Below are 25,337 nucleotides of genomic sequence, written 5' to 3'. Positions count from 1 at the left end.
TCGATCTAAGATGGCGACGGTGGAACCGGTGAGTGTTTCATTCCCTTCTCCCGTCTGCTTTTCCTCCTTCTTTCTTACGTGCCTGCCGCCACCGTCTCCTTTTAGAGCCGCGGCTCGCTCGGCTGCAGCGAGTGAAGGGGCAGGGGGCGCTAGGCCGGGCGGGAGGTTGATGGGCGCGGGCGGCGAGGCCGGCGAGGAGCGCACGCACGCAGGGGGACGGAGCTGGGGGAGGGGGAGCGGGAGGCGCCGGCCTGCGCGGGGGGAGGGAGAGGCGGGGGCCTGAGGGCTGTGCCGGTACCTCCGCTCGCCACACGGCTGCGGGGGGCGCCGGGCTGGCTGCGAGAGAGGTGGGGGGGAGCAGGGCCCGCCGAGCGAGCGGGAGGGAGGCCTGAGGGCCGGCGTCGCTGCCTGCCGCCGCGGCGCCCATTGTGCCGCGCCCCACCTGCGGCCCCCGCCGCCCTCGCGGCACGGTGGCAAGGGGGACGACGGGGCCGGAAGGCGCGGCGAGGAGGAAGAGCCCTCAGCGGCAGCGCGGCGAGCTGGCCCGGCCGCCTGGCGGTGGGCTCTTCGGCGCATGTGGCGCGGTGGAGGTGGCCATGTTGCTTTCCGCCTGGAGAGGCCGGTGGATTAGATTTGCCGGTCACCTAAGAGGTGGCTCTTCCTCCCTGGCCGGCGAGCGCCCTCCTGGCAGGCGGAGAGCCGTGAAAGTCTAGTTTCAAGGCAGATGGGCTGCCCGAGAGCCTGCGGTGAGGGAGGCTTTGAGACTAGGAGGCGGGGAGTCACTAACCCGGGATGAGGATCTCTAAGTTAGCAGTTGCTGCTCGGGAGTTTGGCAGCTGAAACAAGAAAACAGTGTGACTGGTAAGACTCGAGGCGTGTTGCAGACCAAATTGGCTTTTTCCGGTTACATCATCTTTCTGGATCGAAATGGTATTTTTAGTAAAAGTTTTTAAGAATAGTTTTTCCATGATAATTAAATATTTTTTTCTCGGTTTTTTTAGGCATTACTTTCTTTACTGTATTGTGCTCTGTTGTATAAACTGCCTCAGCCTTCATTTCCATAAAGAACTAAATTAGCTGGAAGTGGTCCAAGTGTAATTGTTATTCTGATCTTGCGTGCTTGTGTATCATGAGGGGTGGACAGCAGAAGATTGTATTTTAGCTTTAAGGAAGTGAGGCACTTAAAGGCTGGTTTCTTGTTTCTGCTTGACAACTGAGTAAATGATCGATATGCACTTTGGAGAGACTTTGTAACATTAAGACAAAATGTTTAAGTTTGAGAATCACTTTGCTGTTTTTAAATAAGGATTCCTCTTACCCTTTTGTGTAAGGGACATTGATTGTCCTCTGAAGATTTTCTTCCACGAACGACAGCAAAACTATTAACATACCTTTACTTACAAGACGGAGATTGAAACTGTTAAGCATTTATCGATTACTTGATCTGTAGCAGTTCTAGAACAGGAAGAATGTAAGTTGTTAAGATAGTGAGCTGGACCACCAGAAGCACCCATCCCATGTTCTCCATCCACACTTTTTTCCCCCTGTGCAGAAGGTGATCTTTCTGAGCTGTAGACCACATATCTGAGGGTAAGAGCTTCTTGTCAACTCGGTGTTGGTGATGACTGTGGAGCTTAGCAGGGGTCGTAAGAAGTTAGTTATCGTACTGGGGGTGATTGGAAATTAAAATGACTCTAAAGGCATGGTTTTGTGGCACCTTGGCTGTGGTCCTGGCTTTGGTGGTTGCTTGATTCTTCTGCCATAGTTGAAGTGTGCTTGACTTCAGAAAAAAAATCCGCTATGCTTACTTATTTTCAGATTTATTTAAATAGTAAATTTTTTGTTTGTCCTTTAAGATGGATCATGTTTCTGACTACACCGTCACTTGTGTAATGACTGAGGTCATAGATTCTTAATTTTGTGGAAATACTGCATGCTTTTCAATTGAACAATTTAATTGTATGTGTGGTTAAGGATTAGGTTACATGTTTATTACAGGGAAGGCTTTCTGTTGCTGACTTCAAAAATCTGGGCCTAGGTTTGTAGAGGTGTCATCTATGATGCTTTCCTACTGTGAAAATGTGCCTCAGGAAATGCAAAACCTGACTTAATGTGCCATTTTCTTCTTAATGAGGACTTCTACTAAAATCAGTGATGTTTCTAGTACTTTGTGTTCTAAAAGGTAATGTACATTTTAAGAATTAAGAGGCTGGAAAAAAATGCTTGAAACTCTTTAGGAATATTGAAACTTCAGTTTAGAGTTTTGTAAAGAGTTTCATGGAAGTTGCTAAGAAGAGTAAGATTCTAAGTAAATACAGACCTGTTGTACAGTGTTCTACTTCTTCATTGCAGGAAAAACTTAACCCTCTGCAGCACAGACAGTTAAAGATCTCCGTTTTTTTTTTTTTGTCCTAGCTAGATTGATGCTATTTTAAGAATGTTCTGCATATTCTCACAAATTAATGTAGAAGTGTGTTCTATTCTATTAGTGTGCTCGTACTGCAGCGTTTGAGAATTAAATGTAATCAGAAAACACTGTGCAAAAGTCCACGGTGTCAACAACAAAATCAACAGTAATGCTTTAGTAAACAGTAGTTTACCAAAGTTGACTTGAAAATACAGCCACATAAAGCATTTCTACACCTGTATAATATCACATGGAAGAAAGTAGCTTAGATGTGAGCATCCAATCCCTCATCATTCAAATGGGAAACAGGCATCACACGTGGTTTTTTTTTTATACTTCATGACAGCTATTATGCTTGCACAAATGCAATTCCTGTGAATTTAGTGTCACGTTTTAAGATACATCAATAAAACCTCAGTTATGTATAACTTAAAATGTGTAAAGACTATTTTAAACCTAGAAACTTGAAACAGTCACTCAGTTCTTAAAGTCCTAAAACCTATACCTCTTTAAAATGTTCACCTTAGGGAGGTACTAAGTGTGATCTACAGATTCAACTGTGCACAATGAACATTCAGTAAGCTGACAGCAAGTGGTGGTGGTTCTTACACAGTGGACGTAAGGCAGAAAAATTTCAACTGCGTAAAAGTTTTTTTTCTAAATATGCAGAGCGGTTGCATCAATTAATCTTCTAAATGGTGGTAAGTTTTCCCTCATGTTCAGTGCTGTTTATCAAAGTAGCTTGTATATGTTGCATGCTTTACAGTAATTGGGCATACGAGTAGTATGTCCAAGGACTTTATCTTTTTGGTTGAAGACTAGCATCTTGCATATCCATACGTTGTACACTTCTGCTTTAAATTGTTTTCTGAAGATTGAATGTGTCTTCACTTTTCAACAACAAATTCTATCCTTGGTTGCACGACTGGCTCAGTATAAGTGTTCTTGTGTCGATTTTGTAGAAGTGTGCAGGGAGGTCAGAGTTGTTATGTTCCTTGCATCATCTGAACTGCCCTCAGCAATTTTGGGAAGTCTGTTTACTTGTCCAAGTGCCCTAGAACTAACAATGTCAGATGTAAAAAGTCATCTTATGTCACAGGTAGATTCGTGTTCCAGTAGCAAAGGCAACAGTGGAGGGCAGACCATGGTGAAAAGTGGCAGCACAAGACCAGCCTTTGTGGGCAGCTAGACACAAACCACAAAGATACTGAAACATTTTCATATACCTTGTAACCTGTTTGCTAATTCCAGTTATACCTTTGAGTTAAATGGTGAAAATCTAATGGGTACTTTCAAGTGTATGTGACCCATTTTCCAGGATTTAAAAGGGCTGTGAATATTCTTTGCATCTTTTAAATGTTGAGATTAAATATACCAAACCAAATGTACTTCTCTGACCCTTGAAGTGTGTGGCTCATCCACTTCAGTCTTTTGTTCCTGTCTTCCTGTACATGTGTTGCACTTCTAATTTGGTGGGATATCACTCAGTTCAAAATCCTGCCCCATGTTTGTGTTGTGATAGTGAATGCCTTTCTAAAATCCTGTGATGTTCTAAGTAATAATGTATGCAGTTAGGATGGTTACTCTGTATTAAGCTTTATGTCATGTCCAGAAAATTTTTCTGTCCTGGTGTCTGGAAAACTTTAATGCTGATTGGTAACAGGTGGCTGTTGGTACCTCTTTTCCAGTTGGTATTGCACATACTACATACAATTTTTACTTGTGTTCATTCCTCAGTTGCGTATCAGTTTATCACTTTGTCCTTTTTTTTTTTTTTGTTAATAGCACCTAATACTAGCTTGTGGCTAGGCTTAATTCTTTTTTTAGTCCAGAAATAAATGTTTCTTTTTGTGCCTTGTGAGTCCTAACTGTAATGTAGTAGGATTTATCTGCAAGAAGCATAAAGACCAGCAGATAGTTGACATGCTGTTTCCCTAGACATCCAAGAACTGGATCATGCAGTTTTCTCATTCTTTTGGAAACCCTGAACAGAAAGGTGGAAACTCAAGTATAGCTTATTTTACAAGAATCCTTTGGAAGCCACTTCTACTAATTCTTTTAACTTTGACCAAGATTGTGTAGCAGTGCTAGGTTATAGTCTTTTCAGACTTTTCAGAGCAGCGTTGCATGCTCCCCAACTGGACTTCCTAAACAAGTTCTGCACACAATTAGATGATGTGAATGTGGTCTGGGCTGCACCTGAAAACACTCAGTGAAACCTAGTCAAGCTGCTTGTTCTCTTCAACAGACAAACCTGATGAAGCAGTTTTTACTGTAAGTGCTGTTTGTTTCCTGTCCTGGTGACATGCACACCTTCCTTTATGTTGGTCATTATGTGTGGTGAAGAAAGAATAAATAACACCAATTAAATCTATAAATGTCAGCAAGCAATATGCAGATGTGCACAGTCATTAAATGCTGAGTAGGCAAATGTTTCATGGACTTCTGCAAGCTGATTCCTACATCAAAAATGTGGGTAGTGAATAAATGTCACTTTTAATTACCTGCTGTCTTGTGTATGAGGAATAGGATCGGCCATATAAAGTTTTCCAGTTTATCTGGTAATACTGCCCTATTTTATTACATCTATTTTAAAAGCAGCAAAACCACTGATGGCTTAGTTAAATTGACACAAAGTCAATTCTAGGTTAAAGAACATACTAATTATGAGTGATAGTGAAGTATGATGAAGGATTTTCAGTTTAGTCCAAAAACTGCTGGTGGAGATAATCAGACTTCAGTAAGTTAATCATGTTGCAGTTGCAAGATTTCAGGATGTGAATTGGTAAAATGAGGACAATATTACTTTAACTGGTGTTGTGTTTATAATCATCTGAAACCTACATGCTGGTGCTCCAGAGTAGAATTTCAGTATCTGGATAGAAGTTGCATGCAAAAAATAGAGTTGGAATACAAATTAGTAAACTTGGATACTTGGTATTTGACTAATAATGAAAAATCATAGAATTGTAGATTGGTAGGGGCTGGATGGGACCTCCGAAGGTGAGTCCAACCTCCTTGCCAAAACCAGCATCACTTAGGGCAGGCCACACAGGAACACATACAGATGGGTCTTAAAAGTCTCTAGAGAAGGAGACTTCACATCTTTCTGGGCAGCCTGTCCGGTGGTCTGTCACCTTCACAGTAAAGAAGCTCATGTTAAGGTGGAACTTCCTGTGTTCAAGTTTGTATCCCTTGCTCCTTGTCCTATCACAGCATGCCATTGAAAAGTGCTTTGGTACACAAATGCTTTAGCTTGATGGTCAGAATAGTGAGATAAAGGTAAGATGAATAAAAATAGGAGTTGATAGGATCAACTAGCCAAAAATTAAAATAGTCCTTTTCCTGTTTTCCTTGGTGGAAATCAGAAATAAAAGGTAGTGAAAACAAGCTGCTTTAGGCTTCTAAGACCAGTGAAAAAACTTTTGTGGTAATAAGCTCTGCTTCCAACTTCATACCTTTTCTGGGTTTATTCTGGTGTTTACAGCTGTGCCTATCCTCGATGGGCAGCCTGATGCTGGAAAACAGAACAAAACAAAAAACCCAACCCAACTCTTCTGGTTGGGTTAGTTTTCGAGAGGGGTGGCATAATTCTGGGTCAAGGTCATAGTTAGCTGGGCCTTGGAGTTGAGTTTTCAGGTATTGCTTTGGACAAGAGCTTGAAATAATGGTTAGTCTGAGTTTTATTGATGCTAGGTAGTTTTCAGTATCTTAAGGAACTTGTTATTATGGCTGCTTAACTAAAACAGTGCGGAGTCAGATATCTTTTGTTTGCCCAAAAATGGACTTTGATGTAGTTAATGTGAAGTTTAGCCATTGGTGTAGTGGGCAGGCATTGAGGCTTATTACATTGTTTTAATGTCTGGAAGTGCAACCTTAATCCTTTCTGCTGTTGTCTTCTGTTATAAGTTATGAAATGGCATAGCCCTGCATGTGGTCAATAGTTTTGCATTGATTCTTCCAGTTGTAGTTATGGTATTCCTGGAAGACTGCCCAGGGAGACTTTAGAATTAGATCTTTGTATATTGAAAGTGATTTTCTGAGCAAACATGAATGATATTCTCAAATTAAATTCTTTTGGAAGATACTCTGCATTTCTCAAGTGAGTCTATCTGAAGGTAAAAATCTTTAGTGTAATATCATTTGCAAATCATTTGTATGCATTACATTTCAACTGTGGAATCTTGTGATTGAGGGCAAGCTTTATCACAAAACCTAGTGCTTAGTTTACTTCCAGAATATAAAGATTTTAGGTGAGCTGTTAAATTAATTGTTTCCAAGCATAAATGCTTAATAATGCTAAACACATTGATAATGAAAAGATAGTATCTATTAAGACCTATAAAGATCTATTAAGATCTTTAGGTGTTACCTGAAGCATGCCAGCTGGGGCTATGAAGGTTGAACAGTGTGTGTTATCACTTTAAATCCATTCCAATTTTCCACAGCTTTGGTGATGATAAACTGAGTAAAGTGGAAGTCTGGAGTAAAATGTTTCATTATTTAGATGACTTACTATACTTAATCCACACCCCCCACAGTTCCCTGAAGACTACAATGTTTAATATTTAAGTAGTACTTTGTATTGCTGCATATAGCAATGTCTTGAATCTTTGGATCTGCTTAAGTTAGTATTTGTTTATATTACTGAAGTGCTTTTTCTTTCGTGGGATCAGCTCTCTGTGTGTTTCTGTAAATTTTAGAGAATGAGCTGTAGTTCTTTTTCCATGTTGCTCTAGTATTCTAGCATGGATTGCAGATTAGGGAAAGGCAGTGGTAACTGGTGGGGACACTTGGCCTCATAATAAAGCTTTGTATTCCCTGGTTTGAGGGAATGACATTAGAATTTCAAACCTGACACAGTGGCTTCTCAAATTGAACGGCTATCTTGAGGGGGTTTGCATTCAAGGGGAATATATTATTTCCCTTCTTTGTGTTTAAGTATATTTGACCTCTGTAGATGATTTGACAGAATACTTGGAATCAGTCTAATCTGTGGAAAATGTGTAATTACATTTAGTTTGGAATTTGAGAATGGGCATGAGTTTAAATACTGCTGTTTGGTGCCTGAAGTTTAGGCAGTGATGTTGCACATTTAACTACTTACTGGTTTGGTTTCTAACTGCCAATTCGAGACCTGGGAACTGTAGGCATGTCTCCTACTTGTGTATTTAGGAAAATCTGTTATTACATCTGTTTCCAATGAGATTGTCAGAAACTGATTCTTGAAAATTTTTCTTTTGTGATTCTGAAATTATTACTCTGGCAGTTAATTTTTAGGTGTGCATATTCTAGATAACATAACATATGGTATATTTCCTAACTCTCAGAACTGTTTCAAACTAAGACATACATGTTAAGTAAGGCATTCTGGAAACAAATGACACGGGAAGCAAATCACTGAACAGCAGGATGTGACTTCCTGCAGTTAGTATTTCTTGTAGGACCTGCTCAGGTGTTGAAGAACAAAGGGACACAGTTTGTGCTTCCATGATGTGTTTTGGGCCCCCAATCCAAGATGAATTAGAGGAACTCTTTGCTCAGGCTTCTTGAAGCTACTTCAAAGAGCTAAATAACTTCAGTAAAAATTGAGAGGGTACCTATTAATAACTCTTTTCTTCAAACAGGAAACCACTCCCAACCCTCAGCCTTCAGAAGAGGAAAAAACCGAGCCAGCACCTAGTCAGGAGGTTGCCAGCCCTGAGCAATATATTAAGCATCCACTACAAAACAGGTAAATACTGCAGAAGCATGATTGTATTTTGCCAAAGGTAGAAGAATGCTTGTGGCTTTACAGTTCTTGGGTACATTATGTTTTCTAGCAGCATTTTGAAAGTTCTGTTGTTTGAGGATTTTTGCAGTGAGATTGCAGAGGAAATGGAATTGGATCCTATTGCAGTTCAGAGGCTTTTCACATAGTGAAGTTGTAAATCTTTGCAACTTTTCATTATGCTGCCAGATAATTGCTTGTAATCAGAGGCAAACAGCTTTTACTGCTTTGGTGTGTTTTAAGATATTGACACTGAGATCAAGTTTCTGCCAAGCAGAACTGAAGGACCTTCCATTCTGCCTTGTACTTTGGGCAATTAAGAATTCACTGGCACCTTTTTATCAATCTTCTTTGTATCTTATGTTTTTTCCTCTCTTATTTGGAACTGAAAGTTGTAGAAGCTTCATTAATCAGCCCAAGAGTTTGACTTAATGACATGATTGCTATCTACAGTAGTGCTGTTTCCTTTGTCTGTAGGAAACACAGCAGAAGAAATCCTGTAAAGTGCAAATGCACATATTTGTACCAGCGTGTCACTCAGAGAAAACACTGTAAGGCACTTAGATTTTCTTGTTTGATGAGAAAAAACATGGAACAGTAATATAGTTAAGTTACAAAAAAATCAAAAGCCTCTCAATGAGTTCTGTGTTCGATGTGCAGAAACACATAGTAGCTTTTAAAGCTACTAAACTTTCCTGAGCTATAGAGACAATGAGGATGTTACCAGGAAGCTTTGTACTTGAAAGTCTTCACTGGAACTACCTTCCTGCACTAAAGATAGTATTGAATTTCTTTAAGTGCACACAAGTTACTGCAGCAGTATACATATACTGAAAAAATTGCAACTAGGAAGTAATTTTCTCCAAGTGACTGGAGAGTTTGAGTGCTCAGTGCTTAATATTGGTAGGTAGGTACTGCCCCAAAGTGAATCTTTTACCAAGTTGCACCTTGGTCTTTTTGTCTTTCTTTTGAGCAAGTGTGGAAAACCACTCTGCACTGTAGATGCTATGTGCATCCCATTTTCCCTTTCTGCCTCCACCTTTCCTCTAATGCTTTAAGTCAGTGCTGACACTCCTGTACAAGTGGCAGTGGGGCTGTTTTGTGAAATGCCTCATCAGATGTCCTGTTCATCAGTTTAAACAGTGTTTTTTAGATCCAGAAAGATGAGATGTGCTTAGTGGAGATGATGAAGGCACTTGCATTGAAAACTTTTCATTTGGTCTTTTTGTTTTCATATCTACATGCTTTTCATATATACATGGTTGGTTGGACTGGATGATCTTGGAGGTCTCTTCCAACCTGGTTGATTCTATGATTCTACACAGATTTAAAACCCTGAAGCAGTTAGTTGGTGTTTTGTAAAAGATTGTTGCCATTTGTAAGCTTAAAGCAGCTTTCTTTTTAAAATGCAAGTGCTTGGGAAGTTTTCATATCGTGTAGCTCTGGATTGATATAATCAGCTTTTGTAACACTTACAAGGAAGTTACTGGAAAGGGAGCTGTGCTTCTAGCTAGAATAGTTGGTGTTTTAGTCCATAAGCAGTCATTTGTGGTAGGGAATTGCAGCTTAGCAGTGGCAGCAAGGAGAAACATCTGAAATTTAGGGTTTAGAGTCTTAGAAATGATTGGAAAGTATTTGAAATATTTAAATGGATTGATCGTGTCTGCTGTGGTTCTTGTAATGGGAACATAAATGCTGATCTGCAAAGAGTTGGATTTGAAAACTAAGTTTCTCATGTATCATAGAATGCAATCAGTTGAAAGAGACCTCAAAGCTCATCCAGTCCAACTCTCAACCCAGCACTGAAGGATCAACACTAAACCATATCCCCAAGCACCAGGTCCACATGCTGCTTAAACACCTCCAGGGATGGTGACTCCAACACTGCCCTGGGCAGACCATTCCAAAGTTTGAGAACCCTCTCTGTGAAGAAGTATTTCCTAATATACAGTGTAAATCTCCCCTGTCACAGCTTGAAACCATTTCCTGTTGCTTGACACCAAGGAGAAGAAGGTTCCCCCTCCTCACTCCAACCTCCCTTCAGGTATCTATAGAGAGTGATGAGGTCTCCCATCAGTCTCCTCTTCTCCAAACTGAACAGTCCCAGCTCCCTCAGATGCTCCTCGTAGGCCAGGTGCTCCAGGCCTTTCATCAGCCTCATTGCCCTTCTCTGGCCATGTTCCAGCACCTCAATGTCTTTCACCCTGTGAGGTGCCCAGAACTGAACACAGTACTGGAGCTGTGGCCTCACCATCCTTAAGTCTGTAACCCTTAAGTGGGGTTGTTGTGACCCAGGTGGAGGACCTGGCACTTGGCCTTGTTGAACTTCATACAATTTGTCTTGGCTCATTGATCTGTTGTAAAGCTTCCCTGCCCTCTAGCAGATTGATACAGCCACGCAGCTTGTAGTTATCTGCACTGAGGGTGCACTCAATTCCACTCCCATCATGTGTGCCTTGTTGGCCTTTCTGCATTCAACCCTATCATCACTGTCATAGTCATGTTTGTGACAGTTGAGGCCTTCCCTGACATACAGGACCACTCCACCACTTCTCCTTCTGGGCCTGTCCTTTCTGAAGAGCCTATAGCCATTCAACACAGCATTCCAGATCTGGGATTCATCCCACCATGTTTCCATCAGGGCAATAATATCATAGTTTTTCTGCTGGATGATAGCTTTGAGCTCTTCTTGCTTGTTCCCCATGCTCTGTGCATTGGCACAGACAGACTTCAGTTGGGTTGTCTTTTTCTGGGGTAGGGAGCTACTCCCTGCTTGATGGGTCCCAGGCACTGCTATGAGTCCTAGCTCATCAATGGTCCTTGCATCTTCCTTACCTCATGGCTCAAAATCCCCTGCCTCCCCTGAGAATGCAGTGGAGCCATCACACCATCCCACAGGTGTTCCAAGCTTGTCTCCAGCGAGCCTGCTCCTTCCCCTTTCTCTCTGCCAATTTAGTTTAAAGCCCTGTCAATGAGCCCAGGCAACTCCCATGATAAAACCCTTCTCCCCTTTAGGGTGAGGTGTGCCCCATTTGCTGCCAGCAGGCCTGGCATCATGTAAATCGACTCATGATCAAAAAAACAAAGTTCTGCTGCTGGCACCAGGCTGGAAGCCCGCAATTAATCTCATGGATCTTCCTCAATCTTTTTGGGCCAGTCTCTGCTACTGGGGGGGATGGATGTCTTATGGATGAAAACTGACTTACATGCTAATAACACTGTAAGGTTTGCAATTAGCTTGGATGTAACAATACCTCTAATTCTATTTTTAATATACTGTAAATTCTATATGCTATTCTTTTGTTTTCCTTTAGATGGGCACTCTGGTTTTTTAAAAATGACAAGAGCAAAACTTGGCAAGCAAATCTTCGTCTTATCTCAAAGTTTGATACTGTTGAAGATTTTTGGGCGTAAGTAAAAGATTTTTGCAGTCTCCATGATAATCCTGGCATATCTTGGCAGAGTTAGTGCTGAAGTAAAAAAAAAAAGTGTTTTGCAACTTCTTGAATGTAATCTGAAAATGTTTGTAGAATTAAAGGTGAGGTCTACCTCATTTTTCAGAATGTAGTAGTGGCATGTAACCTTTGAAGAGAGTGTGGTTGGATAAGTTCTTCATCCTTTGAATACACATTGTCTTGCTGTTAACACTGAAACACTGCTTATGTGTATGTGACGTGCAACTAGGAAATTGTATTTGTGCAGTAGCTATCTTGTAGTAACATGAATTTGTAAATTCTTGGAGTCAGCTGATTGCCACTTCGGCAGCCTCAAATTTTGCTATTTGATTAAATCTGAGAGCTGACCTACTCAGATGTGCAAGACTGTGAATCTGAAGCAAAGTACTTAGGTCATTGATGCAGGTTAGTGACAGCCTTGAAAGAAGTTCATTAGAGGTTATAAAGGAAACTACCTTCTGAAAGGAAGGTCTGCAAAAGCAGTTCAGTTCAAACAAGAAAAAAGCCTTTTTGAAGGCTTGTATTTTCCAAACACTTTGGTTGAATTCAAGAAGGTTACTTGGAAGATTTTTGCCTGCCATAATAATGAAATATGGAGGACATGGCAAGTGGCATGAGATTAAGAGTGGGGAAAAAAGCTGCATTGTATAGTTGATCTTTGTTTCTTAGTGTTATGTGCTGCATTGAGAGGTTTCTTAGGGGTTTTGGTGTGTACCTTCATCAGTGAAAATGAGACCCGTCAGAGACCCATTAGCACCAATGGAGAAGATAAAAAGATACTGTTGAAGTATTTTATCAGTGTAATCCCCATTCTTAATGTAGGGGTGACCAATGACTGTACAGTAGTTTCCAGTCTGTGTGTGTAATGGGAGGCCAAATTGTGTTCAGCTCCTATAAACAGGATGGTCTGGGTAATTAATGGTTAACCCAGATGTATGCAGTGTAGGTATAAAATCAGTCACAAGCAATTGAGAAGTTATGTCTCTGTTGTGGTCCAGATGGAAATAGGTGTGTTATTCTGGTAAGATGTATTAAGGTAAATTTAATGGAGGGAAGTGGGTAAACCTGTACCTGGCTTTCTAAATTCTTATACTCAATTTCTAATTGTTAGAACATGGCAGTAATTCCTTTCATTTTCAATGATGGACCAGCCGATGTTAGTTGGTCTTGGACTACAGGTTAGTGGTATGTGCAGGCCTTCTCTGAAGTCTGACCATAACAGTGTGGAAAAAAAAAATCTCTCTTGCTAGAGGAGGAGACAGTGTGTACATGTTTCATTTTTATTTTCTTGCTCTGAATTGTGTATTGGTAAATTCAGTTTGGAGTGTGTATTTTATATTTTGTTTGAGATCTGTTCTTGCCTTTTGAGTCCTTATTTCAATTTGAAGTCTCAGACTTTATACCATCATCCCTGAAATATTATATTAAATAGAGAAGTTGAATATCTCCCCTAAAACCTCTTTCTGCAGAGGGAACAGCCTTAGAAATATACACCGTTATCCTTCTTCCATATATGTTTATGTACAGAATTCATATGCACCCAGACCATGTTGCCATGAAGAGTTCAGTGAATTCTGTTTTTAATAACTGTTAGAACTAGATATAAAAGAAGCATTGGTGTAGGAACCCTGCAAGTGTTCATAAACCAATTTCTATTCTGCTCCTTTAAGACCTGAACATCTTAAAGCTAATGTTTTGATACTGCTGAAAATATTTTTTAAATAGGATTGCTTCTGAAAGAACTTTAATGCTTTTTAATTTTTTTTATTTTGGTCATATGTCTTAAATTCTTCCAGAATTTTATACCTCAAAGTAATGTTTAGTTTTTAATCCTGCTTTTTTCCCTCCAATAGTTTATACAACCATATCCAGCTCTCTAGTAATTTAATGCCTGGGTGTGACTACTCGCTCTTTAAGGTATGCTTGATAACATTTTTTTTTCTTCAGTTATGGATGTTGATAGTTTCCTGACTAAGCAAGACACTGCCCAATTATTTCATTTTGGGTATTTAGGAACATGGTTGGAAATGTCCTAAAGGTGTTAATTTTGTTCTTTAGCAAGTCCCAAGCACATGTCCTCAAAGTGAGGTTGTTTCTAGTTCTGAAAATGCAAGTCCTTGCTTTAACACAGTTCGCAGACAGTATGTTTTAATATGTTACTATGTTTGCCTTCATTCTGTGCTTGAGATCTTTGTGCAAGTACTAGCCTTAATTTTTATAACGGGAAGATTTTTCCATCTCTGCCATTTGGTGTGATGTGAAACGAGTTAAAATGTCCAAGTTCTGTGGGAGGCTGCAGTGTTCTTCAGTATTCTTTGAGGACTACTAACTAGGCAGATGTACAGTGCTTGTACAACTGTTTTTTACACCACCAATGAAATGCTGTGTTGCTTATGTATAAAATAGAAAATTGTACACAACACTGACACACAAAGCATGATGAGGAATTGTTCAAACTAGTGAACAGGAAATGCTGATGAAAGTGTACATGAAATTCTCCCAGCCGGAGTGGCAATCTGGACTGGAGCTCTAAATTAAATCCTAATCTCTCCAAAGTGCTTCTAACATACAGCTTCCTTTCTGGATTCAAATACTTAAGTAGTCCATTAAGTACTGATGCTTGGTTTCTTTGCTTATAAAACATAGTTACTGGCTGGGACTCTTCAGTAGACTGTGTATATGGTTTGTAAACCCCAGCACCTTAAGGTAGGGGAGAGAGGTGGTGATGCTTATGTTTGGGAAGGTAATGACAGGTGACTGAGAAACCTTACTAGTAAATTTTTTTAAATAGCTGTAGGCCAGTCAGAGGTTAGGATGTCTGGGGGTCATGCTTATTTGTGCATGGATCCTAAATTTGTGTTGGAAGTATGTCTATGTTCTGTCTGCTTTTCGGTCAGCAATAATTAGAATACATGAAACAGGTACAGAATTGGCAATTGTTTCAGATATCTGAGCAGTCTCCTGCTGTTGTCCTTCAATGGTGACCTCCTAAGAGTGCCTCTTAAAGGTGATTAAGTAGTTTGAGCTTTGCAGCTGCCATAAGGGTGTTAAATTTAAAGTGAACTGACACCACTCTGTCCTGCATGTTGAACACTTAATTAGTTTTCAGACAAAGTTCTGTAGTGTGACTTTTAATAGACAGTTCTTAACTGAATTTGTCTTGACAGTTACCTACTTTTTTAATGACTGACTTTCCTGAAGTGCAGCATGGCTAGTGGGTAGGGGAGTTGGCAGCTGGCTGTTTGGCTGTGTCAGTGTGCCCAGGGTCATTTGTTTCAATGCAGGGCTATTGGTAAAGGGTGAATCAGAATGCAGCTGGTTTCTAAATGTGTTGATTTTTGTGGCACTGATAATTAAAACCCTCTTACTCTCACCTTGTGTGTGCAGGAAGTCAGTGAGTGGGACTGCCAGAGTGTCTATTTCAGCAAAAGTAATCCTTATGCATAAGCAAAGCACTCTGCCAATGCTGCACTGAGTCCAACACTTAAAATAAGGGTTCCAGAATGTAGCTGCTAATTTTAACTGGTTTCCCACTGGACAAAATAGATGGTTGGTGTTGCCTGTTCCCACAGGATTTTTTTTAATGTAATGTTGTATACCCAAGACTTGCCTGAGCTGTGATTATTCTGTAGAAATGAAAGTACCTTTGGCAAACTGTTTTGGAACTTGGGTGTGAGACAGTATTTTTAGACAGGTACATATCTTAAACTTTGCACTTCTTCCCTTAGTTGCTATTTCAGTTTTCACTGACCTTTTGATTATTAAGGAAAAATTACAGATCAAATCTGGTTTAACTTCTGGCCATTTTTTACAGGATGGGATTGAGCCCATGTGGGAAGATGAGAAAAACAAGCGAGGAGGACGATGGTTAATTACACTAAACAAACAGCAGAGACGAAGTGACCTCGATCGCTTCTGGCTAGAGACAGTAAGCACTATGGCCTTACAAACTACAACTGAATAATCTTGCATTAATTTTTAATACGTTAGCTGATAGGTTTTTGTGTACCATGCTAGACTTCTAACTTCCAGGAAGTAGTGTCCTTTTAAGCTTTTATTGACAGGCTGTATTTGAAGCATGATTTTCTTCAATAGTGGCGCTCAAGGTAGTTGTATTCTGTTGAATACTTCCTTAAATTGGACAGCAATACAGGACAGGTTAACCTTTCTTGTGAAATACACAGAATAGCTGTTGAGCTGCTGGGAAAAGTAGTAATGTGTCTTGAATGCAGTTCCCAAATTTAACTGCTTAAATGTAACAATTTTTTTTTTTTTGAATACTCTTACAGGTGAGTAGTTCTAATGTTTTGGTCTTCTGAAAAAAGTTTTCAGGTTTTTTTTCCCTGTACTTAATGCTATGTAGGGTAGGCCAGTAAAAGCATAGTCTTCCTAATATGTATGCTGTAAAGATACATGTTTTTTTTCCATGGCTGTTATCTCTTTTTTTGAACAGTAAATATACTTCTAGAGATGGTGGGTTGAGGTAAATGTGTTGTAGAAAAGGATATAGTTACTGTCTAGAAACTGACTCTGAATAGCCTTAAATAGTCTAGTGTAGCCTGGATTTTAGGGCCATAGATGGCAAACAGTACAATGCAGAAGAATCTTACCCAATCTCTGCTCTCTTTCTCTACTTGTGTGAGAGGCAAGAAGTATTGCACCCCTTTGACAGGAAGAAATGGCCTTCAAGATCAAAGCAGATGTGTGCAAAGTACCAGAGCTAATAGGACCTTTCTGATCATTGTAGGAGAGATTTGAAGAAAGGATTGTGAGCATTATACCTATAGGACATACAAAATTGCACACGGGTCTTACTGTGTGCATTTAACCTCTCCACCCAAATGCCTCCTGTATGAGGGGTCCTGATTCTTAGCAGGCCTTACATATGGGTAGGGCTCTGCATTCTGTCCAGCAAGAAGCAGTCACACAGAGCCCAAATACCCCAGTGACTAGGATACATGCTCTAAAACAATCTCCAGTAATTATTTTTAACCAAATTTCTCCAGTAAAAATCAAAGGCTCTTCCTTTATCACTCCTCTTTGGAACAAATTGTTTTTATGATCTGGTTATCTTGAGTTTTGTTAATTGTGAACTGAACTTCGTTTGTGAAGACTCTTTTCACATGTTGTGCAGCGTGCATGAAGAATGTACCTGACTAGTTTTTTGAGCGTGGTAGTCATCTTTGCTTGTGTTTGTACTGTTGATCAGTATTTTGAATGTTTGCCTGTGGTTTAAACTTATTTACAGCTTTTGTTAATGACTGTGTGCAGCCTGCAATTGGGCGTAACATTCAAAGTATGTGTAGTTATACCTCATGTACTCAATAGCACAGTGTGTCCTTTTTGCATGTCCTTAATTCAGTCTTTGCAGCTCTCAGGAGTACTGAAAGACCTGCTTTGCTCAAAGTTGATTTCCAAATGTCATAAGTGATTCTGGAAAGCTAATATAATGACAGTGTACTTATGGTACTGTGCATCCAGCATCCATTTGGAGACTAATACTTATTCAGTGTGCAGAAGGATTTCTTTAATTCAGCATGGACTAGAAGGATCTCTCTTAATCACAAGAAATTCTCAGTTTCAAATTTCTGAGAATTGCTTGGCTTAAAGGTTGGAGATTTTTAAATATCACTTTCACAGCATGTTTTAAGGAGATGTGACCTAACTGGATCTAACATTCCTGAAGTATGCTGCTTCACCAGTTCCAGTTTCACCATTAAAAATCTTTGTGGGAAGAATCTTGTACGCTGGTATTGTTGCACCTGCGTTACACACTGTTCAGGCTGAGGGAGATGGGATTGTTCAGCCTGGAGAAGAGAAGGCTCTTGGGAGACCTAATTGTGACCTTCCAGTGCCTGAAGGGGCCTACAAGAAGGATGGAGAGAGACTGTTTGCGAAGGCCTGTAGTCACAGGATGAGGTGCAATGGCTTCAGACTAGAGAAGGGCAGATTTAGATTGGATGTTAGGAACAAGCTCTTTACCAAGAGGCTAGTGGAACGCTGGAACAGGTTGCCTGGGGATGTGGTTGGGGCACTGTCCCTGGATATAATCAAGGGTTCTGGACAGGCTGATCTAGTTGGGGATGCTCCTGCTTGCTGCAGAGGGGGTGGGGTTGGACTAGATGACCTTTGGAGGTCCCTTCCAATTTAGACCATTCTGTGATTCAGAGTCTGTAGGAACTCTGAAGCTTCCTGAGTGTGGTGATAAGGAAGTAACACTTCATCAGATCACTTTTCATCTAAGCTGCAGTCTTTAATTTGACATTGAATCGTACTTCAGAATTGAAGTTGGACCTTATGTTGACATATTGCCCAAATGGTTCTTCACGGGTTCTTCTAGATACTTAATGCAAAAACTTTCAGATTGGTCCAGCTGTGATAAATGTACTTGCAAAAGAAGAATAAATTTCTTTAATTCTTAACTGGTTTTGGATTGGAGGATAGGGTGGGAGAAGCAGGTAATTGTCACAACTTACAGCTGCTGGGACAAGAGAAGAGATGGAAAACTCTTACTGACTTTACATTCACTTGTAACATTTGGAAGTTCAAGAAGGTACTGCAATAAACAGAAAATTATATGGCATGGGGCTGTAGCCAGTAAAATGTAGTATTTGTGTCCTTTGTGTGCTGAATGTTTGCCTTTGAACTGCCACTTCTAATGGTTACTCTCTGTTTTGTAGCTGCTGTGCCTTATTGGGGAGTCGTTCGATGACTACAGTGATGATGTATGTGGTGCTGTTGTTAATGTTAGAACTAAGGGTGATAAAATAGCAATATGGACAACTGAATGTGAAAACAGGGATGCTGTTACGCATATAGGGTAAGTAACGTGGGTGGTGTCTTGATTATATGCAGTGTAACAATGTACTTAAAGCTGATTAAGTTGAGGGAGACTGTGCTTCAGCCAAATGCGGCCTGTGCAGAGCTGTATGCTGGGTTTGAGGTATTCAATGCCAAATTATTTGCAGCATTGTGTAGTATTTTTATGAGCTTCTGTTAGTAACTTCTTCATATTGCTGCAGCTTAGAAATAACAGAAAAATTGAATACAAATGTTGGCAGAAGTTTTTAATTTCACAGTGAGGCATTGTAATTATTACCTGTTGTGGTGGGTTGTAAATTCCCCCTCAACGTTACGTTTTTTTACATTTATTTACATTTGCCTACTTTCTGTTCGAGATCTGTGAAAAAATTTTAAAGGCATAGCCTGAAACTACCACACCTGTGGATTATATTGTTGCAGCATGCCGGTTTATAAAGGCAGGCAACTAGTAAGAGTAGAGCATTAGTAAGACTTTTATCAAGAGAGTGATGCTTACAAATAAGAGGAAAGGCACTGCAAATCTTAAACTCACAGGAGTGAGCTTGAAGACAGCTCATATACTTGAAAAAACTGGACAGTGATGTGCTGTGAAACTCTAGAGATGTTTTGCCACCTTTCTGTCTCCCAAGTACTGATCAAAATAATGCTGATTAGATGATGTACATAGTAGCATGTTGTAGTCTCCACTCTAGTAAGGAATGCCAGTCATCTCAGATTTTCATGGGTCTATCCCATGGCAAATGCATGTCATGCTCTGCCTTTCAGCAAGTATTGCTGCAGATGGTGAGTCCTTTATGCTGAAGCAGTATAGGTTCTTCAAAATTGCTTGCTGTTAAATTCAGTCATTGTAGGCCACATATATTTATATTGCTTATCTTCCAAGCTTAGCATGTCTGAGGTCAAATTTAACTGTCAGGCATAGTAGCTTGCTAACATTTTTTATGCTTACTGGGTGGCTTTCTTGATATTCCTCATTTGGGCCTTTAAGAATCTGATGTGGTCTACCTTACATTAGCAATTTTATTACACAGTCATGCTCAGACTTGAAAGGTGTTTAACAATAAATAGAACGTTGGTACACATCTGCTAGTAGAAAACAACCTTACATCAAACCTAGTATGCATCAGAGAGCATTTTTAGAATGGTATTAACCAATAACTAAGGAGGTAAGATGGATCCATTAGATAACTGTAGAAAAGTTAAGATTTTTGCAAACTAACACAATGATTGAGGAAAGTTATGTTGACAGCAGGTATCTGTGTTATTGCCATAACTCCAAAGACTTTCATCAGCCTTTTATTTAACAGTTATAATGGAGACAGGCTGCAGTCCTGTAAACTTCTCCATTATGATTAAGTTAAACCCCCAGGTTTATGTAGTTAAGAAGTGCAATTGGACAGGCTTGTTTTGTGGTTTAGTCACAGCTTGTAGCCTAGTGCCACTAGTGGTTTGCATCTCACTGTATGCTAAGGAACATGGTGTGTAGGGCAGGTACTGCTCTTTCTTAAGGGGTAAAATCCAAGCTGAGTTTTCTTAGACCATCAGTTGGACAGCTGCCTGTGACCAGTACCATAATGAATTCAGGGGATGGGGTCTGCTTTCTATCTGTAGTTAAAGACAAGAAGTCTGTGCAGCTGATGTGTGTAGTAGTAAGAATAGACTGACTGGTTCAGGGCCTGCTGTTTTATTTGGTTCAAAAGACTTTATTGTCTCAGTAGTTCTGGAATTGTGGACCATGACTTCTTCATAGCTGTTTTGTTTTCATAAGTGCTAGTATAGCTTGCTGATATTCATGATACTTATATTAATGAAGTAGAATACCTATGCTCTATATTTATGTAGGCCTGTTAACTTCTTTTTTGGCAAGAGCTTGTCCTGTTTTATATCGTTACCGATACAGAACTACAAGCTGATTTTTAGATGCAATAAATCAGAAAAAGAATAAGTCTTTTACTAATACCATGAGAAATTGTTTCTAAACAGGCAACTATTTTTCATGAAGATGTCAGCAGATTTTAAAAGCTGGTGTTATAGAGTCAATCATTTTGGTTGGTAAAGACCCTTAAGATTGAGTCCAACCATTAACATAACACTGCCAGGGCCACCCACTAAACCATGTCTTTAAGCACCAAAGCCTCACATCTGTTAAATGCCCCTGGGGACAGTGACTCCACCACTGCCCTCGGCAGTCTACTGCAGTGCTTGAGAACCCTCATCCTGATACTAATTCCTTCCTAAGGGCTTTGCTTAAACTGTTCTTATTTCTTTTCTCTAGGAGAGTATACAAGGAAAGATTAGGACTTCCTCCAAAGATAGTGATTGGTTATCAGTCCCACGCAGACACAGCTACTAAGAGCGGCTCCACCACTAAAAATAGGTTTGTTGTTTAAGAAGACACCTTCTGAGTATTCTTTCTTAGGAGACTGCGTCGAGCAATCGAGATTTGGGAGCTGAACCAAAGCCTCTTCAAAAGCAGAGTGGACTACATTTAAATTTGATTTCCATCTAAGCGTTGCTAAGATTTGTGAGAAGTCTTATTCGCCTTTGTCTTGTACTTCCGTGTTCAATTTTTTTTTTTCTATTTTGGCTGAAGTAACCATTACCAATCAGAACTTTAGTACAGTTCACCCTATGAATCCATAAATGCTTTTCTGGCCCACTCTGTAATAGCTTGATAGAAACATTTACTATTAAGAGGAGAAAAAAAATAAATTGTTTGTCCACAGTATTCAGAAAAGTTCCATTTCTGTACTTGCAGGAAATTGCTCTGTTTTACATTTGCATTGTATGCAGTAACATTTTGCTGGTTTGGAAATGAGTATGGTGCATACAGTTTTCTAGCAATTTTTTTATACAGCATCATCTTTGCTGTAAACCTATGCTGGTGGCTGCTAGATTAATTTATTTGTTTTCCCTATTTGATAACATTAGTGATATTTTGATCTCTGTTTTTTTTTTTTTTTTGCTCATGTAACATTTGGTGAAGAATCTGGGAATATGACAAAGGTGGAATAAACATTAATTTTGTGCATTCTTTTTGGTAATTTTTTGGTTTTTTGTAACATCAAAAGCTTTGGTACAAATTTATGCATTTCAGTCAAATCAGTGATCTGTTTGTGTGATTTCCTAAACATAATTGTGGATTTTTTTTTTTTTTTAATGTAACACCATAATTTACATTCCTTACTAGAAATAGTATGTCTGTTTTTTATCTTATGCTGTATTTTAACACTTTGTATTACTTAGGTTATTTTGCTTTGGTTAAAATGGCTCAAGTAGAAAAGCGGTCCCGTTCCTATTAAGACAGTGTACAAAACTGTAAATAAAATGTGTACAGTGAATTGTCTTTTAGACAACTAGATTTGTCCTTTTTATTTCTCCATCTATACAGCAAGTATTTTGTACCTCTTGTGACAAGGCAGTCTGCTGTGGTTTCTATTGTAGTGTCATGCAAGAAAGATGAAGTCTGGAGTTGAGTCTGTTGAAGCTTTTAATAAATCTGTTAGATTAGCACTCTTAAGTCAAAGTGAAACTATATTGATGTGGCTAATATTTTTATTTTTCCTTAGCAGTTGGTCTAACTGATGATGGGTTATGTTGCTTCTCTTTTGACTTTTGCTTATGCCAACCAAGAAAGTCAGAGGTACAGAGAAAGTTGCCTAGAATCCAGGTAGGAGCTGCACTAAGAGTGCTCAAGTGAGTGATTGTACTTTAAAGATAGAATTCCTCTAAGAACAGCAAGCGAAGTACATTAGGGACATGGCTACAAAATAAAAGTATGTGAGGATCTAGGTAGCCTGCTATATTATGTAATGTCTTAGAAGGAAATGAAATTTTCATTGGCTTTAAAGTTACTCTGGAAGCTGTAAGCTTACTTGACTTGCAGGATTGGAGGAAAATTTTGAAGGTCATTGACTTAACTTCTTGTTTTGAGCACAACATGAGAGGCTTTTTCTTTCCACTCTTTGAAAAGTAGAGCATGTAGCAAAATCAATGCTTTATTGCTAATTTGTTATGTCTTAGTGTGATATGCTTTTAAGATCTTGCCATGGCTATATAGCCTTTCTTCAACTACATGTAAAGGCAAATGCTTACTGGGGTTTTGATCTTCTGTGATAAATCCTGGAAACAGGTTTAGTCACTGTGCAGTGAAGCTTCAGCTGAATCAGGCTTTTAAATCTGCCTGATTAAGGCACTGAAGTGTTCCTGTGTGCTAAGACTTGAACACTTCCTTGCACATTTTATAACAAATGTGTTGTAAATAGTATACCAGGCTATACCAAAAAGGTATTATGTTAATTTCTGGATCATTATTATGTCTAATAGAAACATTTACAATAGGCATCTATATTTAAGGATACTATGCTTTTGGTCAGTGGATATGGAGAGAGCTATTAGGTTGGTTGTGTGCTGGTTTCTCTGGACTCTGTAACTGGTCGCCTGCCCTGACTCTGCAGGCATGCAGGGCAAGTTGGGTTTGTTTAATAGGCCCATTCATAGCAGGATATAGCAGTCCATGCCTGTCTCCCAGCTTACTGCTTCAGCTAATCATCTTCACAATTAAAGTAAACTTTTTGAACTCACACCAACCTCAAGCTGAGTAATGTTTACAAAGGCTTTGATATTTCTGAGTAAACCAGTAATGCTTGTATGTATGGAAAGGTAAAAATGAATCAGTTTCCTGTGTGGGGACTGTCTTTGTATATGTAATTTGGGAGCACTAGGGGAAGGTTCACTAAAGTGAACACTGAGATTAACCCAAGTGCTGTTGTAAGAAGTGCATAGTTTTGGTTTTGTTTAACTTCGCTACACGAATGACTGGAATATTGTTCAGGGTATGGCAGCATTTTGTTCATCTAGCGAAGTGATTCAAAGTTTCTGGTATGGTCTCAGGGTTTTGAGCCCATTTAAGCAGCTAACTGACTTGCATTGTAATATGAAAACTTCAAGTAGGTGATTTGAGGCTCTCAAATCAAAATTGCTATGCTTCTGGAAGACGTTAGTAAAAGTTAAGACATACTTGCTGTATCAAGTATAAAGCCTATGTCTTTAATTCACAGCTTGAAGAAGCAAGTGACCATAACCTGGTTTACTCCAATTTGCAGATGACTTTGTGCTGCGTACTGATGTTCTTCTGATTGAAATAGTGTAGTTTGTGTTCCTAGTTCTACTATGGGAGAAAGCTGAGAGTTCTCTATACTGCATATTAACAGAACTGTCACAGGCTCAGAAGAGGAAAAAACAGTAAATGTTTAAATTCAAGTAGTTTTGTTACAAAATACTTAGTGTCCAACTGCCAGCTGAATAGGTAGCCATTGTCAATGTGGTGTTTTAGTAAGCCTGAGAACACTAAAATCTGAAGCATCCATTCGGAAGCAGTTTTTGTTACAAAACCAGCTGAGCAAGGAAAGAAAGCAGAAGCTTGCTGTGCTCAAGGAGGAGTAAGGATGTGTCAAAATGTGGCCTGGGAAGAAGGGTTCACAGATGAGGAATAGTTGTGAATTAACAGCTTCTGGATGTACTGTAGATCTCAGGCTGTGCAATGCTTTCCATTGTCACTTTGTTCTGTCATGTTGTCACTGTCTTGTGTTTCAGGCTCTCTCTAGCTCAGGAAATTTAACTTTTAATGTAACCCAAATTCTAGGAACTTGGAACAGTAGCTTTTAGCAAAGCTTGGACTGAGCTTAAAACTTCCATCCTGTCTAAAGGAACAATTTCCTACATAAATGCTTGGAAAAAAAAAACATTCTCGGCTCCCTGGAACCCTTACTAAAACCAAAAAACGACTGCATTTCAGCCTAGTAAAGTGACTGGATCTTCCCTTTAATATATATGACCCCTTGGTTTTCAAGAAGATTTAGGGCCAAGCCTTTTGGTTTTAAAACCGGATTTTAAAAATATCCTGCAATGGGCTACTAACCCAAACAGTTGAGCTTAACAGTTAAACCAGTAGAGCTTTCAGCACTTAGCTTTTAGGTGGCATTGCCCTCTTAAGAACAGTCAGTAGTTTCTGTCACTTTTTGAGAAGGTTTTTGTAGTCTTTCAACAATTTATGCAGAATTTGTGCCTTTTTCATATTGGCCAAGAAACAGACATGAGTTACATCACCAGTAAGGAAGTAGTTTGTACACTTTAAGACATTTCATACCTGTCTATCCAAACTAAACTTGGAGAGCAGGAGTGCAGAGCATGTTAGCAACAGGTGTGGAAACAGTCTCAGTCCTGTCTGTCAAATGCATCTGCTGACCCTCTTCATTTCAATGCTCCAGAAGCTGTTAAATCTTGAAGAGTTTCCATTTTGATCGCTTTGCAGGACACATTACTGTAGCTGCTTGAAGAGACTTTCTGCCTTTTGGCTCTTAATTTTGTATTCCACCAGAATTTGTTTGCAGGCGTCCAGCTCTGGCACTGCAGCAAAGCCTTTCAAAGAAGCACTTAAAATCCTTCCCCTGTGATAAAAACCACAGTCATTTCTGCTCTTTGCTTGGTGGCTTGCCTGGCACTTTCCCAAATGACTCTGGGATGCCCTACTAGCCTTCCTATTCTGAAATAACGCAGGTTTTGGTGTGCAGAGCTAAGTGTGAATTGTGGCTGAGCACAGGATGATTGTTATGCTTCCCAGCATTAACTTATTTTGTGTGATGCCTTAAATATAAAAACATCCTTGCTGAGGTCAGTCAGTTGGTGATGGTTTGCCTGCTAACCAAACAGAACTCAGAGTTTGGTTTTTTTAATGTTATTTTAATTTCCTGCTAGTACCCGGTGTGTGACAAGCTTAGCTATGAATTTGTGAGGTTTAGGACTGCCTGTGCTTTTCCCATCTTCATTTTCCTAAATCCTGATACTTTAAAAGCCTTATTAAGACGTGTTGAATAAAGGGGGG

General features: G+C 39.6%; 1 protein-coding gene across 1 annotated transcript; it reads left to right on the top strand.

Moving 5' to 3' along the window:
- EIF4E (eukaryotic translation initiation factor 4E) lies at positions 1-21,374 on the top strand. Its single transcript, XM_054383027.1, has 7 exons — positions 1-28; positions 8,035-8,141; positions 11,492-11,587; positions 13,486-13,549; positions 15,447-15,560; positions 18,313-18,452; positions 20,730-21,374. The coding sequence occupies exons 1-7, from the start codon at positions 11-13 to the stop codon at positions 20,842-20,844; spliced, it is 654 nt and encodes a 217-aa protein (XP_054239002.1). The 5' UTR covers positions 1-10; the 3' UTR covers positions 20,845-21,374.
- The last annotated feature ends 3,963 nt before the right edge of the window (positions 21,375-25,337 follow it).

Source organism: Indicator indicator, chromosome 8, assembly GCF_027791375.1.
Source record: "Indicator indicator isolate 239-I01 chromosome 8, UM_Iind_1.1, whole genome shotgun sequence".
Taxonomy (NCBI): domain Eukaryota; kingdom Metazoa; phylum Chordata; class Aves; order Piciformes; family Indicatoridae; genus Indicator; species Indicator indicator.
Note: the sequence above shows the minus strand (reverse complement) of the source record. Positions and strands in the feature narration are given on the sequence as shown.

Bases quoted from the DNA above. Each gene is read 5' to 3' on its own strand.
- EIF4E (XM_054383027.1), top strand. The intron at 15,561-18,312 runs GTAAGCACTATG...TCTGTTTTGTAG, and splicing joins ATCGCTTCTGGCTAGAGACA to CTGCTGTGCCTTATTGGGGA. The intron at 18,453-20,729 runs GTAAGTAACGTG...TCTTTTCTCTAG, and splicing joins GATGCTGTTACGCATATAGG to GAGAGTATACAAGGAAAGAT.